The 15,159-nt window shown below is 41.0% G+C and overlaps 1 protein-coding gene across 1 annotated transcript in view; it reads right to left on the minus strand.

Moving 5' to 3' along the window:
- Positions 1-15,159, minus strand: part of SYNPO2L (synaptopodin 2 like) — a 131,852-nt gene that overhangs the window by 56,326 nt on the left and 60,367 nt on the right. The window contains exon 2 of the mRNA XM_033941201.1: positions 8,133-8,284. Within this exon, the coding sequence (XP_033797092.1) occupies positions 8,133-8,284 (152 nt within the window). The remainder of the gene's footprint in view (positions 1-8,132; positions 8,285-15,159) is intronic.

Genomic DNA, 15,159 nt, shown 5'->3' on the forward strand with positions numbered 1-15,159 from the left:
CTTCTGAATAAACTGAGAGGACTGAACTAATGACCCAATATGGTGAACTGGATTAGAAAATGGTTGACCAACCTGTATGGAAAGAATTGAACCAAACAAACTTAGCAGTGATTAGATGGCAACTCCAGCAACTGGGAAGTAAAGACAGTCTTAGCAGACTTCTAAAGTCTATACCCTCGCTGGCCAGATTTGGATGGGTTAGAGTGGGGCTTTGATTACATCTTCAGCAATGGTAAAAAAAAAAAAAAATGCCAAGGAGACTTCTGTGGTCTATGCCCTGAAATGAACAAAACAAGATTAAGTATGCATATGTACTATCATATCATACCTTATGTTATGAGTCTTTCTTGTTGGGTCTTTATCTGCCCTCATCTAATATGTTACTATGTACCTACCTTTGCTACATTTGGATTTGTTTTGTCTAAAAAGATTTGATTTAATTAAACAGTTGGTTCAAAACAACAACCTTGGACTTGCTTGAAAAGTTAGACAGTGTAAAGAGCTGCTTACAGCCTCCCAGAAAGTTCTGGTCATGACTTGGGTCCAGCCTATAATAATCTAGTCAATATTCAGTACCCAGAAGTGAGCTATTTTATATATATATATATATCTCCAGACCTGGATATTCAGTGCCCTGCCGTTTCCAGGCACCAGCATGAATGCAAAGGCTAACGGCAACAGCACTGACAACTGGAGCTTATGGGGGTCCCAGTTGATATTCAGCCAGGTGCATAACACATTTATGTGAGCCCTGGCTGAAAATTGCTAGGACCAACATAAGGCAACAGCCTTTGCCTCGCTGATATCTCCCAACTCTCCTCTCCCCAAAGATGATACAAATCAGGACCTGAGCGCCACACTAATCTCCCACCCTCAGAGCCTACCTGAAAACTCCCTGGTGGCCTAGTTAGGTCATATAAGCAGGAGCAAGGCCCATTAGCTCCTGCCATTGTGAGTCCAGCCACAAAACAGCTAGCATGAGACTGCCACTAGGGGTGTGGCAGCCATCTTGTGGTCAGACCTGTAACAAGCAAGAAAGATGTGGACATTATACCATCAGGGACTTTCCATCTAGGGCTGGGGAGGGAGAATGGGGGGCTTAGGCCTTGACTTCCATCATCTTATGGGGAGAGAAAGAGGGATCAGATTGGGAGGGGGAACAGACACCCAGAAACCACTACTTGGAAGTTAATCATGTACTGTCCAATATTCAGACCAGTGCCCAGTTGGCTTTGCTGCTAAAGTTAGCTGTTTACTTAAAAGATTAGTGAATATGACTACTAACAGTAAAGTCCCAGCTAGTCCCAGGTTCCACTCAAGCTCTGCCTATGAACCACCCTAACACTAATCAGACACTTACCAGTCTGTGGTAATATTCAGAGGCACCATCTGGTTAAGTGCAGCCACACTTACCTGCCTGGCTAAACTGACTATGTACAGGAGACATTCTGAGTCAGGGTACATATTAGGCAATCACTTAGGGCAAAGTCAAATTTCCCCTGCTTCGTGTTGTTATAGCCATTTTCTTAATTAACTTCTTTGTGAGTATCACTTATTTGCACTGAGACCAACCCTACCTCTAATTTTCTTGTCTATCTGAAGTTTTCCTGTGTGGCCAGATCTTTAATTGGAAAAAGCCAACTCAAAGTGATTCAGGACAAAGTTTACACAATTATTGTAAAGATCTTTACACCATTATTCCTTCCCCCCAAATATTGATTGTGAAATCAAAACACTGTATTTGCAGTATTACTGAACTCATAACAGTGTGGTAAACTTTATACAAGTAACATAGTAAATGACAGCAGATAAAGACCTGAATGGTCCATCCAGTCTGGCCATTAGTTAGTCTCATTAAAAACACATGATTAAATTAACTTGTCTCTTTGATATTTCTGGGCCATAGACTAAAGTCCACCTGGCATTGTCCTAGGTTCCAACTGCTAAAGTTGCCATCTAAGCTCACTCCAGCCTATCAAACCGTCCTGTTGTTTACAGGATATCTACTGTAAAGTCTGGCCAGTAACGTCTTCAAGTTCCAAGTTAGTGGAGTTCCCACTATGCCCACTGATGCCCTCCCCAGCCCATCCTACACCGAATCACCATATATGGGACAGAAACCGAACAAGTCTGTCCAATACCGGCCTGAGTTTTTTAATTAAGTCTGGACTGAAATCTCTCTAAGTCCATAAATAGTTTGTTGACAGAAAACTTTCCAGTAAAAGTTTTGTCAGTTTTCATTCTGTAAATTTGAGAAACACGACTTGGGTCTGGTGAATTTAGCTTGACACTTTCTTGAATGAGATCCGATGCAATATTTTCTGCAAAGTATGAAGCAGTCTACAATAAAAGCAATCAACTTCCTGTACGTTGACTTTTGCTATTTCTTTTCATTGTTAAACTCTGTTACTCACATTTATATCACATTTTTATGACTTACTATTAGATTGTGATGATAATGGCAACCTCCCCCCCCCCAAAAAAAAACCCCAGAGACATTACTAGGCTCCTTTATTGACACAGCTAGACAGCACCTCAGCACAGGAAAATAAATGCTGCTCATACAACTTCTCCTGACCGCAGCATTTGACCTAGTAGATCATAGCATCCTACTACAAATTTTGGACACAATAAGTATCACAGATAAAGTATACTCATGGTTTGAAGGTTTCCTAAAATCCAGAACCTACAGAGTAAAATCGGATAAAGAAAAATCAGAATCTTGGTCCAATCCCTGCGGTGTACCACAAGGATCCCCCACTATCCCCTACTCTCTTCAAAATCTATACTGCCTTCCTCGGAACCTGCCTGGACAAACTAGGCCTGACTTCCTATAGCTACTCAGATGACATTACCATTCTCATACCTTTTGATCAACCAAAGCCCTCTATGACAGACACACTACACCGAACACTAGAAACAGTAGTGACTTGGATGAAAGATCACAAACTGAAACTCAACCCAGACAAAACAAAATTCATCCTCCTCAAAAATAACAAAGTACCAACCATAACCAATATAGAAATAAATTCAATAATTACCCCATTCAACCTAGCCTAAAACTACTAGGAATGATGATAGACAGATACTGCACCATGCAACCACAAATAAATAAAAAATACAGAAATCATTCGCAGTTATGAGAAATCTAAGACAAGTTCGAAAATTCTTCGAAAGAACACAATTCCAGCTCATAATACAATCCCTAATCCTAGGTCTATTAGACTATTGCAACATCCTCTATCTCCCCTGCCCTGAAACAATGACAAAACAATTACAAACAATTCAAAACACAGCTCTGAGACTCGTCTACTCATTAAGGAAACACGACCACATTACAGAGGCATACCTCAACTCACACTGGCTTCCAATTCCAGAAAAAATACTATTTAAATTTTACTGTATACTATTTAAAACTATAAACGGAGACAGCCCAACCTATCTGAACAACCTCCTCATCCAAACTACCTCAACCAGGCATAGGAAAACTCACACTCCATTCACATACCCTCCAATCAAAGAAGTTAAATGGAAAAACTATATGATGGCCTCCTAGCCACTCAAGCAGCAAAACTAGACAACCAAATCTCCAATCTACTGATAACAACCCCAGACTACAAGATATTCAGAAAAGAAATAAAGACTATACTCTTCAAGAAATTCCTGAAAAAGTCTTAACAACACAAGTTCCTTCCTTCTTCCCACCAACTTCCCAACTCCCGAAACTACCTGATCTACTCTTTACTTGTACTGGAAATGGCCAGAGACCTTCCTTTGTAACCCACCTTCTATAACTCTTTTGTAATCCGCCTTGAACTGCACGGTAATGGCGGAATAGAAATCTCTAATGTAATGTAATATAATAGGACATGTCTGGAGTGTCTAATGCCTTGTGAGAAACCTGGCTAGATTAGTGAAATTCAAATATAACCAAAATTTAAATTTAAATGTGAGAGAGCATCCTCAATACGGGGTTGTAAGCTCTAAAGAGTGGCTCAATGAGCCACTCTGATGCGTGTGAAAAGCAGAGCCATCAACACTACCAGGGCCAGCCGCACATCATTATCGGAGCACTCCGGTTTGCAAATAAGTGCTTAAATCAAAAAATGACAACAGTGTTCACATCAATGTAATGCTAGGAACAATATAGTTTCTCACTCAGCATGCGACACCCCTTAATTAACCAAACCCGCAGACCCAAGGCGGCAAAGAAAAATACTACTATATTTACTAATTACTAATTATATAGTACTAAAATGCTAATTATATTTTTCTTTGCCGCCTTGGGTCTGTGGGTTTGGTTAATTAAGGGATGTTGCATGCCGAGTGAGAAACTATATTGTTCCTGGCATTACATTGCTGTGAACACTGTTGTCACTTTTTGATTTAAGCACTTATTTGCACACAGGAGCGCTCCGATGACGGTGTGCGGCTGGTCCTGGTAGTGTTGCCGGCTCTGCTTTTCACATGAATCAGAGTGGCTTATTGAGCCACTCTTTAGAGCTTACAACCCCGCACTGAGGGCGCTCTCTCATCATTTAAATTTAAATTTACATTTTGGTTATATTAGAATTTCACTAATCTAGCTAGGTTTCTCACAAGGCATTTGACACTCCAGGCATGTCTAATGTGACCATACGTCCTGTTTTGAACGGGAGCATCAAGTTTTTGTCCCGTTGTCCTCAAGCACAGCTTCGGGACGCTGAAATGTCCCGTTTTCAGAGACAGCATCCCAAAGATGTCCGTGGGGATAACGAGGCAGGCGATTGCAACCCCTCCCTCCCTGCCACGCCAAAGTCAGCCTGCCTGTCTGCCTCCCTCTCTCCCTCCCTCCAGCACCGAAGCCTGACCTACCGCTGATTCAAACCATCAGTCAGTGACGTCCGAGGTTCGCAAGAAAAGCTACTCCTGATTGGTCAGCGCAAGCAGGTTTTTGATTGGGCACAACATGCTCTTCACTGACTGGCCACCAGTTTAGCTTCCCTCCTAGAGTTTTGTGATCTCGAGCCTGGTTGGTTGGTCTGATTTTCCCTTGCAATAGTCGGGGGGGGGGGGGGGGGTTTAAGTGTTTTTTCTGGACTTTAAAAAGGACTATGTTCCTGACTACGCCATGCCCCTTTCTGAGAATGTTTTGCTGCAAGATATGTAAGAAAATACATTGGCATAGAATGTTTATGGGTATTTTGTTGTATTTTTCATATTTTAAACTTTCAAAATAAGGAAATGGGGTCTTTAAAAATTTCACTTCGTAGCTAATAAAAAATTATTGTTACTTTTTCTGATTTATATTTCTGTGGGACACAATTAGTAGGGGGGGTTTAAATGCCTATTTATTAGCTACATACACTGGTGAAGTAGGGGGTGGCCACCCCGGGAACCGCCTTAGCGGGGTCACTGGCACCTCCGTACCTGCTACTGATTATGAATTTGAGTACATCTAGTTCTCTTGTACAAATCTTTAGCAGAACTATATAGAAGAATCATGATATACATATCAATCAAATAAAATAAGGGCAGAATCCAGTCGGGTTTTCAGGATTTCCCCAATGAATATGCATTGAAAGCAGTGCATGCACATAGATCTCATGAATATTCATTGGAGAAATCCTGAAAACCTGACTGGATTCGGCCCTCAAGGAGGGACTTTGGGGACCCCTGAATAAGGGGATACAGGCATATTTATATGCAAACACCAAAGCCTAATACCTGGGGGGGAGGGATAATAGAATGTTGGGAGATTGGAGACTTGGATTGGGTTGTGTCTGGATGGGGATGAAGGGAGCATTGGATAATAAGGTCAGCGGAGGGCATCAGATGGGGGGAGCGTTTGTGTGGGAAATGCTAGTCCTGATTGGTCTTACTTAACAGTGGGCTTGGTGAGCCTGTGAAGGCAGAAAAATGATTTTGCTGTTCTGCAGTTTTGTATCCTAATGCCTCTTTTCCATCTACAAACAAAACTGCTATATTTAGGTAGGCTTTAGAAGAAAAATATGGGAAAAGAGGACTAATGTGTGGTGTGAGATGGGCAAAGTCACAGGGTAGAGAAGCTACAAGCCAATATGAGACATTGGCCCAGAACTTCTTCTCCGATGTCAGAATTGATGTTGGGAAGAAGGTTTGTGGGCCGGCACCCGGACCTTCCTTTTCTTCAGTTTCAGTGTGTGGCAGTGGCGGCGGACCGGGGGAGGGGGGGTTAATTGGCGGTAGGCCAGGCTTCGGCGCGGGAGGGAAGTAGGCTAGCTGGCTTCGGGGGAGGGGGGGTGGGACAAAGGTTGGAAGGCAGTGAGGGGGTCATAGGAAGGAGGGAGGGAGGGAGGAAAGAAGGAGAGAAAGAGGCAGAGAAAGGGGGGGAGGTTGTAAGCAGAAGAAAGACTAGAGAGAGAAAGGCCTGGACCAAAGGGGAAAGACAGGAGGCAGATGCAGGACCATGCGAGGTGCAGACAGAGGGGGAGAGACCCTGAGGAAGAGCAGAGAGATGCAAGATCATAACAGAGGAGGGAGAGAGAGGGAGACCTGGAACAAAGGTACAAAGAAGAACTGACACTGGATCTGGGGAGGGTAACAGGGAAAAGAGAGAGAGACTTGGACCCAAAGGGGATGGGGCTGGAGAAAGAAAGAGAGAGACCTGGACCCAAAGGGGATGGGGCTACAGAAAGAAAGAAATATTGGATGCACAGTCAGAAGGAAATGCAACCAGAGACTCATGAAATCACCATACAGCAAAGGTAGTAAAAATGATTTTATTTTCAATTTAGTGATCAAAATGTGTCAGTTTTGAGAATTTATATCTGATGTCTATATTTTGCACTATATTTGTCTATTTTTCTATAGTTACTGAGGTGACATTGCATATTTTAAAGTCATCTGCCTTGACATCTTTGAAAATCCCCCAAATATAAATGATAATTTACATTTTCCCTACGTATAGTGAACATTGTGTTTTGTTTTTTTATTTTATGGTTACCATTATGAATTAATAAGATATTATGTATACATGAAAAATGAATGGAAGAAATTGGGCGTGGGATTGGGGGCGAGGCTAGGGTGGGATTGGAGGTAGGACTGAAAATTAATAGATGTCCCGTTTTGATTAAAAAAAATAAATGGTCACGTTAGGCATATCCTATCTGCATTAATTGTGCCAAATTTTATTTGGCCAAAATCATGGGGTCATGGTCACAAAAAGTACTGACTTAATAGTTAGAACAGTGGGCTTAGACTCAGGAAAAGCAGGGTTCAAATCCTACTGATGTTCCTTGTGGCAGAAGAAATACTAAACTGTGTCAGATCAAAAGTTCATCAATCCCAGTATCCTGTTTTTAATAAGCTTATCCAGGTCACAGGTACCTATCTGGATCCCAAATAGTAGATAGATTCTGTGCTACTAACCTACACGGGGAAGATGTGGCTTTTTTCAAATCTATCTTAATAGTTGCTTATGGACATTTCTTCCAGGAACGTCCAAATCTTTTTCTAAACCCAGGTATGCTAACCTTTTGAATTCTATCCAGGTGCCAGTGGCAATTATGGCTGGTGGTATGGAGAAAGCAACAGCTATAGCAAGTGGGGAGCAGAATGGAACTAGGTGTTACACTGTAACCAGGGAGGCAAGGGAAAGGGCAATCATATTTTGGAGGAGCAATTGCCACTACTTAAGTTGCAGCCACATAGCGATGCTACTGCCTTCACTGTAGCCCTAATCACTGCCTCCTACCAAATAATTACAGAATTCAAGCGAGAACTGTAACAATTTCTGACGATCATGATCTTAGCTTCTTCAGTGACCCCTACATTTTCTGCAGCCCCTGTAGTTACATTACTCAAAAAATAGATGCACACTTCATCTGGAGTACTTCTGAATGGTACTTCTCCATCTACATTAGAGGGCATTCAAGCCAACATGTTAATATAAACTGAGTAACAACATCAAAAGCAGGGACATAAGATGCCAGAGTACCTAGCTGACTGTATAGTAAAAATCAAGGCTGAACATTAAAAAATTTACGTTTTACTTTTTACCAATGACACCAAATACAAAGCCAAGGCCAGAAGATACAGTGATAATGCTATGGTCATGGCTTCCCTCATTAGAAAGACTGACTCCTCTATCATTAAAGGCAGTTTGGATTTACCTTTTTACCCATATCTTCAGATGTCCACCAGAAGAGTCAATGATCTGCATTGCTTCAGCATGTGAAAGGTCCACACAGGGTTTCCCATTGATAGACACCAACTCATCATTCTCCCATAGGCCACCTCGGCATGCCTTGCTTCTCTTGCGGATCTAGAAAATAGAAAGAAAAGGTAGTCGATTTGATGTAGCAGCTTTAAAGAATATTTCCTTAGGTCTATAAGGAGGTGATCCTTACCAGTGGGTGGCTTTGGGCTTTTTGCAAGGCCTGCTCAATGGTAGCTATACCCCTAATGCAATTGAATTATCAGCCACATCAGTCATGATCTTGATGACTTTGCTCTGCTTCAAAGGAGGCTAAGTAACTTAGATGTAGCATAGGCCCACTTAGCAGTGATGCCACACTCCCCTGCCGGAGGCCTGGTATCTGCCCTTGTTTTTTAACTTTCTCCCTGATGTTCCTTATGAGGTGTCCGCGGCACCTGCAGTAATTAATTTTTCCTGCTTGTCACATGTTATATTAATACCATAAATTAACCCACTTTAAAGGTGTTATAACTTTATAACTGTTATAAAGGTGTTATAAAATTAAGAACGATGGCAAATTAATTGACCTGTGTTGAGTTATAGCACCTTTAAAGAGGGTTAATTTATGGTATTAATATAACATTTGGACCACTAACCCCCTCTTTTACGAAACTGCAATAGCAGTTTCTAGCGCGGTGAGCTGCACTGAATGGCCCGTGCTGCTCCCAATACTCATTGAGTTCCTGTGAGAATTGGGAGCAGCGCGGGCCATTCATCGCGGCTCCCCGCGCTAGAAACGGCTATCAACAGTTTCACAAAAGAGGGGGTAAGTCTTATTTATGAAAGTATTAGCACATGGCCATTAATTCCCCCCCCCCCCCCACACACACACACACAAAAAAAGGCCTTCTAACGGCTGCAATAAAAAACAGCCTTAGTGTGTAGGAAAGACATATGCAAGGGCATGCTAAGGCATTTGTGTGGCATATAAATAAAAACTTATGTTATGTTATTTTTACTGCAGCTTACATTTCATTACATTAGTGTCTTCTATTCCGCCTATACCTTTCAATTCTTGGTGGATTACAAAAGAATTGCTCTGGGCAATTAGAAGCATTAGGGTCTGGGGATATATTGAGAAGGTTAGTTTGACTTGACAAATTTCCTGAATACATTTCCTTATGTTGTATGCCTTTGATTGAGGGGTGGGTGAAGGATGCCTGTGTTCTGCTTGGTCTGAATGTGTTGTTCCTGGTTAGATGATTGTTTAGATATGTTGGTCCATCGCCATTCAGAGCTTTGAATAGCATGCAGTAAAATTTGTAGCATATGCGTGCTTGTACAGGGATCCAGTGTGAGTCTTGGAAGGCAGTGGTAATGTGGTCATATTTTTTCAATGAGTATATCAGTCTGAGGGCTGTATTTTTCACTGTTTGTAATTGTTTTATCATGATGGCAGGGCATGACAGATATAGGATGTTATAGTAGTCTAGGAGTCCAAGAACTAGGGACTGGACTATGAGTTTGAATTGTTTTTGTTGAAGTATTTTTGGATTTGTCTTAAGTTGCACATGACTGCGAAGGCTTTCTGGACTGTTTTGTTGATTTGGAGTTGTGTGGTGCAGAGTTTGTCTATCACTATTCCCTTAGTAAAAAGGACCCCTTTATTTCCTATCTCAGTTAATTTGATCCATGGAGTCCATGCATCAGCACACCTACCAGTACCCTGCAATCATGATCATGAAATCTGGCCATTAGGAGAGCGCCTATTTGAAGCCTATTCTATAAAGAAAAGTAGGCACCTACTTTCCTTGTAGAATACCAGCATAGCAGCACAAATACACGCATATATTTCAGGTGTAACCACTAACACCAGCCATCAAGCTTGTGTAAATGCTTGTGCCTAGGTCTATAAAATGTATGTAAATTATGGTATTCTATAATAAATATGTGTAACTGGGCACCTTATGCATGCCCATCTTCAAACTACTCACCTTCATATTTAGGTGCCATTTTATAGAATAGTGTTTAGCTGGAATACTGGCATTTTATGCATGTTATCACCTTCTTGTCACCCATCCTAAACATGGTGCCCTTAGTAGGATTACCATATGGTTCCAGAAAAAGGAGGATGGATTGAGATATCCGGGTTTTACTTCCATTGAAAGCAATGGAACCCAGATGTCTCAATCCATCCTCATTTTTCTGGAGCCATAGGGTAACCCTAGCCCTTAGGTCTTTCCATTGCATGATGGACATGAATCCTTCCCCTGTTTCTGTAGTATCTTCATCTGGAATGAGAGCTGAACTCAGGTTCCTCTGCATGACAGTGAGCAGTACTGCTGCTCGGCCACTTGGCCAACCCTAAATGCCAATAAGAAGTGTCTCTACATTTTAATCTAGTCATAAAATAGGAAAAGCAATTCTTCTTACTTTGTAATTCTGCAGGATGAACTGTCTCCTATCATCCTCCCCCAGAGCTAAGAAATATGTTTTATCAGGCAAAGTGAACCCCACTAATCAAAGCAGCAAAAAGAGGAAGGAGTTTGTGCAGGAGATGTTTGTTCATTTACCGGTTCTTTATCTTTTCTCAAGCTCTGATATCTGTCCCCTGCTTACAGTGGCTTAAAATAGGAATCAGTTCATCCCTAGCCAGCTGACACATCAATCAGCACTAACCCCCATCTCCTCAGCTCCTGAGCCTCTCAGCAATGCTGATTAATGGTGGGAGGCTGTGAGAAACTCTCCTGCTTTTATTTGATGCAGTGGTGGCAAGGCTATAACCCAAAAAAGGTCTGACAGTTAAAACATTTTTTTTTTTGGTAATCCTGGTTTCACATTCTAAAGCACTGTGGGAGTTGTAGTCACTTATTCTAACCATTAGAATCAGTTCTTTATATCCCATAATTCATCAAGAAGGGGTTGTGAGAAAGCCAGGATTGGTCTAAAATCTTTCTCCTGGAACTGGGTAATTTGGCAGCTCAGAGCATAAATTTAGGAGTTCTGACCTTTTTGAACATCAGGTTATTAAATTTTAATCCTTTTGAGACAGGTAAATGCCTCCAGTACCTTGAGCTACAACTGAAAAGGGCATGAGCTAAATCCAAATAAAGAACAAAATCATCAATTCATTGATTAAGGTCTCAAGTCCACAAATAAATAAATGAATAGAAAAATCCAAATCACAATCCCATAGGAAAAGTGAACAAAGAAACCTCTCAACACAAGAAAAAGAAATAACTCCAAAAAGTAACAAAATAATACTTACTCCTCCCCCTTTTACAAAAGTGTAGCGTGGTTTTTAGCGCCAGCTATGGCACTAACAGCTCTTACACTCATAGGAATACAATTAGCGTAGAAGCTGTTACCACCAAGGAAGGTGCTAAAAACTGCGCTATACTTTTGTAAGAGAGGGTTAGAGCCCTAAATGATCAAAAAAACTTACTCATAAATCTGCACCAAGAGCATCTATGAGGGCCATGTACCTCTGTCACTAAACAGAAAAAAGGTGAGAATGATCCAAGAAAACGAAACTGTTAGTCTGATTATTTAACTAGTCATTAGGAAAAACAAACCTCCCACCTGTACTACCCTTCCCAACACTCCAAAAATAGAATTGTCGTCTTCTCAGTCACCCTGGCAACATCCAGAAACAATGTCTTTAAAAAGAGATACAAAATCTAGTCTCTTTGTGGATCAAGAGGAAAAGTCACATTCAGAGTTAAAGTTCTTCCAATTATTTTTATTAGAATGCTGCAAAAAAGCAGGTAGTTCCAAAATGTCCTGAGAGACTTCAATATTGTGACAGGGAGAGCTCTGTCATGCTAGAAGAAACCCTGCAGTGTTTTAAAACTACCCCTAAACCTGCTCCTAGAAGCAGGCAGGTTAGGGAAACTGGCCTGCAGAATTTATCCCAAGTAAAAGGCAGCCCAAAATTGACCCGATTATTCTTGCCTAGTTCTAGTGTATGGAATGCTAAAAGCAAAGGACTACAAGTACCAGCAGGCACCAGGCCGGTGCTAGCAAAACCCACAAAGGGATTAGCTCCTGCAATCAGTTCTGCTGGGGGCAGGGCTAATCAGCAGGGAAGCTATCCAAGCTCATTAGCAAAGAACCAGAAAAACACAGGTGAGCCTAGAGACAATCAGCACAGGGTTAGAGAAAGGGGTGTGATCTCTAGGCAATAGAGGCAGCCACAAACCTGTAGCCTGCCTGAACCCTTGGCAAGAGGCACATTGTTGCAGACCAGGGTATAGAAGCCAGAAAGCAGCATTTCCCACAGGAACCAGGGAGAAAATCACAGGACTGAAATTTGTAAGCATTCTTCTGAAGGTAACAATACTTGTGATGTAAAAATGCCTGAATAAATGTATACAATTGATTATGAAATGGAACCTGAGAATTCCTGTTTGTCTGAAGACATGCTTACTGAGTAAAAGCTTGGGGGAAAACCATATGCTGTTTTGATAAGGTAGAATTGCCTCACAAATCCTGATAATAGAAGGGGGAAGAATCACTGTTTTTCTAATTAAATTAGGAGGACAAAAGAGTGGAAAGCACTACTTCTGATATTGTACCCAGCACAGGAGTACTGGCGGAGCAGGACCAGCTGGTTCTAGTACTTTGATACTGAAAGTTTGGTTTATTTTTATTTTTGTGATATAAAGACTGGCAGAGCAAAACTTGCTAAAAGCACATGTTTGTGGAAAATTGCAGTTTGTGGAACTGTAAATCTGCTGAAGCCTTGAATTCTGCTTTTAGGCCTGTTTCTCATGATGACTCACTGCCTGTCCCTGTACCTCCACAAAATGGACTTGCTTCTGTGGAACATGATGAGGAATGTGATGATGATGCAGAAGCTGGTCACAATCCAGAATTATCTGATCCTGATGTGAATGATGAAGGTTCAAAACCAATGATCTTATTCGTGATCTAAATCTTTCAAAAGAAAAAGCAGAACTTCTTGCTTCAAGGCTTAAGCAAAAGCACTTGCTTACAAAAGATGCTAATATAACTCATTACAGAAAAGGGAATCATAACTTAACAAAATTCTTCACAGTAAATGGCTCATTGTGCTTTTGTTATGACATCAATGGGCTCTTCAACAGTTTGTCACAAGTGCATTGTCCAGATGAATGGAGTCTCTTCATTGATTCTTCACAGAGAAGCTTGAAGGCAGTGTTACTGCACAATGGAAACCAATTGCCCATTCTGCTCATCTAAAGGAGTCTTATGAAAATATGAAGAATTTACTAAAAGCAATCAGTTCTAAAACACACCAGTGGAACATCTGTGGTGATCGGAAGGTCATTGGCATGTTAATGGAAATGCAAGGAAGATTCACTAAATACTGCTATTTCCTGTGCTTGTGGGATAGCAGATCTACAGCTGAACATTATGTCAAGTGTGTCTAGCAGCTGAGGGATACCTATAACTCGGGGACAAGCAGTGTGAAATTTATGCCACTGGTGGATCCTCATAAAATATTTCTTCCACCTCTTCATATCAAGCTGGGGTTGATGAAGAACCTGGTAAAGGCCATGGGTAAAGCAAACTTGCCAGGTTTTCAATATCTTGTTAAGTAATTTCCAAAAATCAGCACTGCAGAACTGAAGGAAGGGATATTTATAGGCCCATAGATCAAGTCTGTTATGCAAGATGAAGATTTTAAGCAATCACTCTCAGCAGCTGAGCTTGAAGCTTGGGAAGCATTCAAGTGGTTAGTGGAAAACTTTCTGGGCAACCATAAGTCTCCTTCATACAAGGAAGGAGTTCAGAATCTCCTTGACTCACATCAGAAACTTAGCTGTCGCGTGTCATTTAAAATACATTTTTTGTACTCGCATCTTGACTTTTTTCCAGAAAATCTTGGTATGGTAAGTGACAAGCAAGGAGAATGTTTTCACCAGGACATTCAGTTAATGGGAGCGTCACTACCAAGGTTTCTGAAATGAGAGTATGATGTCTGACTACTGAAGAATGTTGTGCCGTGACAATCCAGACACAACTTACAAAAAGAAATATTGGTTGCTAAGTGACACAGTTCAGTATTATGCTATGCTGTGTGCCTATTTGACTTTGGACCGAAGATATATCCCACTCTAACTATTACACTTATGATGGAATATGTGAACCTTCTAAAACCCACCCAAATCCCACTGAACCTATATATAGGTGAGACCTGCAGGCATAAGGGCTATTGGTGTGTACAGTTTGAATTCAGTAGGTTTTGGAGGGCTTACCATACCCTATAAGGGGGTTATGGTGAGATGTATACCTAAACCTTTTTATGTGAAGTTCACTGCAGAGCCCATTAAGGTGCCCCTCTGCTTTGTTGGGATGTCTCTGTGGCCAGTCTACTAAAACTACTGGGCCTCCTACATCCCAATGGCTTATTTTGTGCATTTTTCTTTTGCATGTGGTTTTTTTGTTTTGTTTTTTCAAAAATGCTTCAGAAAGTTAGATGCAGTAAAGACAAGCTCATCTGAGAAATCATCATTTTCAAAACAAAAAGATAGACTTTTTCTGATTTTGAAAAAAATGGTTCATGTTTAGTACTTCATTGTTGTGTGTCTTCTGCAAAATGTCCAAACTTCGATTTGGACGTCATATCGAAAATGCCTGTCCATATGTTTTAGCTCCAAAATGCTGCTTCATTGATGTGTTTAGGATTACCTGTAGCTTTCTGATATGGAAACGTTTTGAGCCCTGAAACAGTGAATTACAATTGTCTAAAGGCAAATATTAATCAATGGAGAAGATGAAGGATGCTGTAATCCAAAATTGGAATGGATGTTACACGGTTGTTATAGGGTAAGAAAGATGTATTCCTGAGACCTGAAATGTATATGCCAAAGTTCAAATAGATGAGTATTCTGCCCTTAAAAATCATCTTGGTATTTTGCAGTATTTGAACACTTTAGCAGTCAAGAGTGCTATGGAAAATTTAGCATCTCATAGTTCAAACTGTAACTGATAAGGGGCTAATTTCATAACAGAGC

The sequence above is a fragment of the Geotrypetes seraphini genome, chromosome 4 (assembly GCF_902459505.1).
Source record: "Geotrypetes seraphini chromosome 4, aGeoSer1.1, whole genome shotgun sequence".
In the NCBI taxonomy this organism is placed as follows: Eukaryota; Metazoa; Chordata; class Amphibia; order Gymnophiona; family Dermophiidae; genus Geotrypetes; species Geotrypetes seraphini.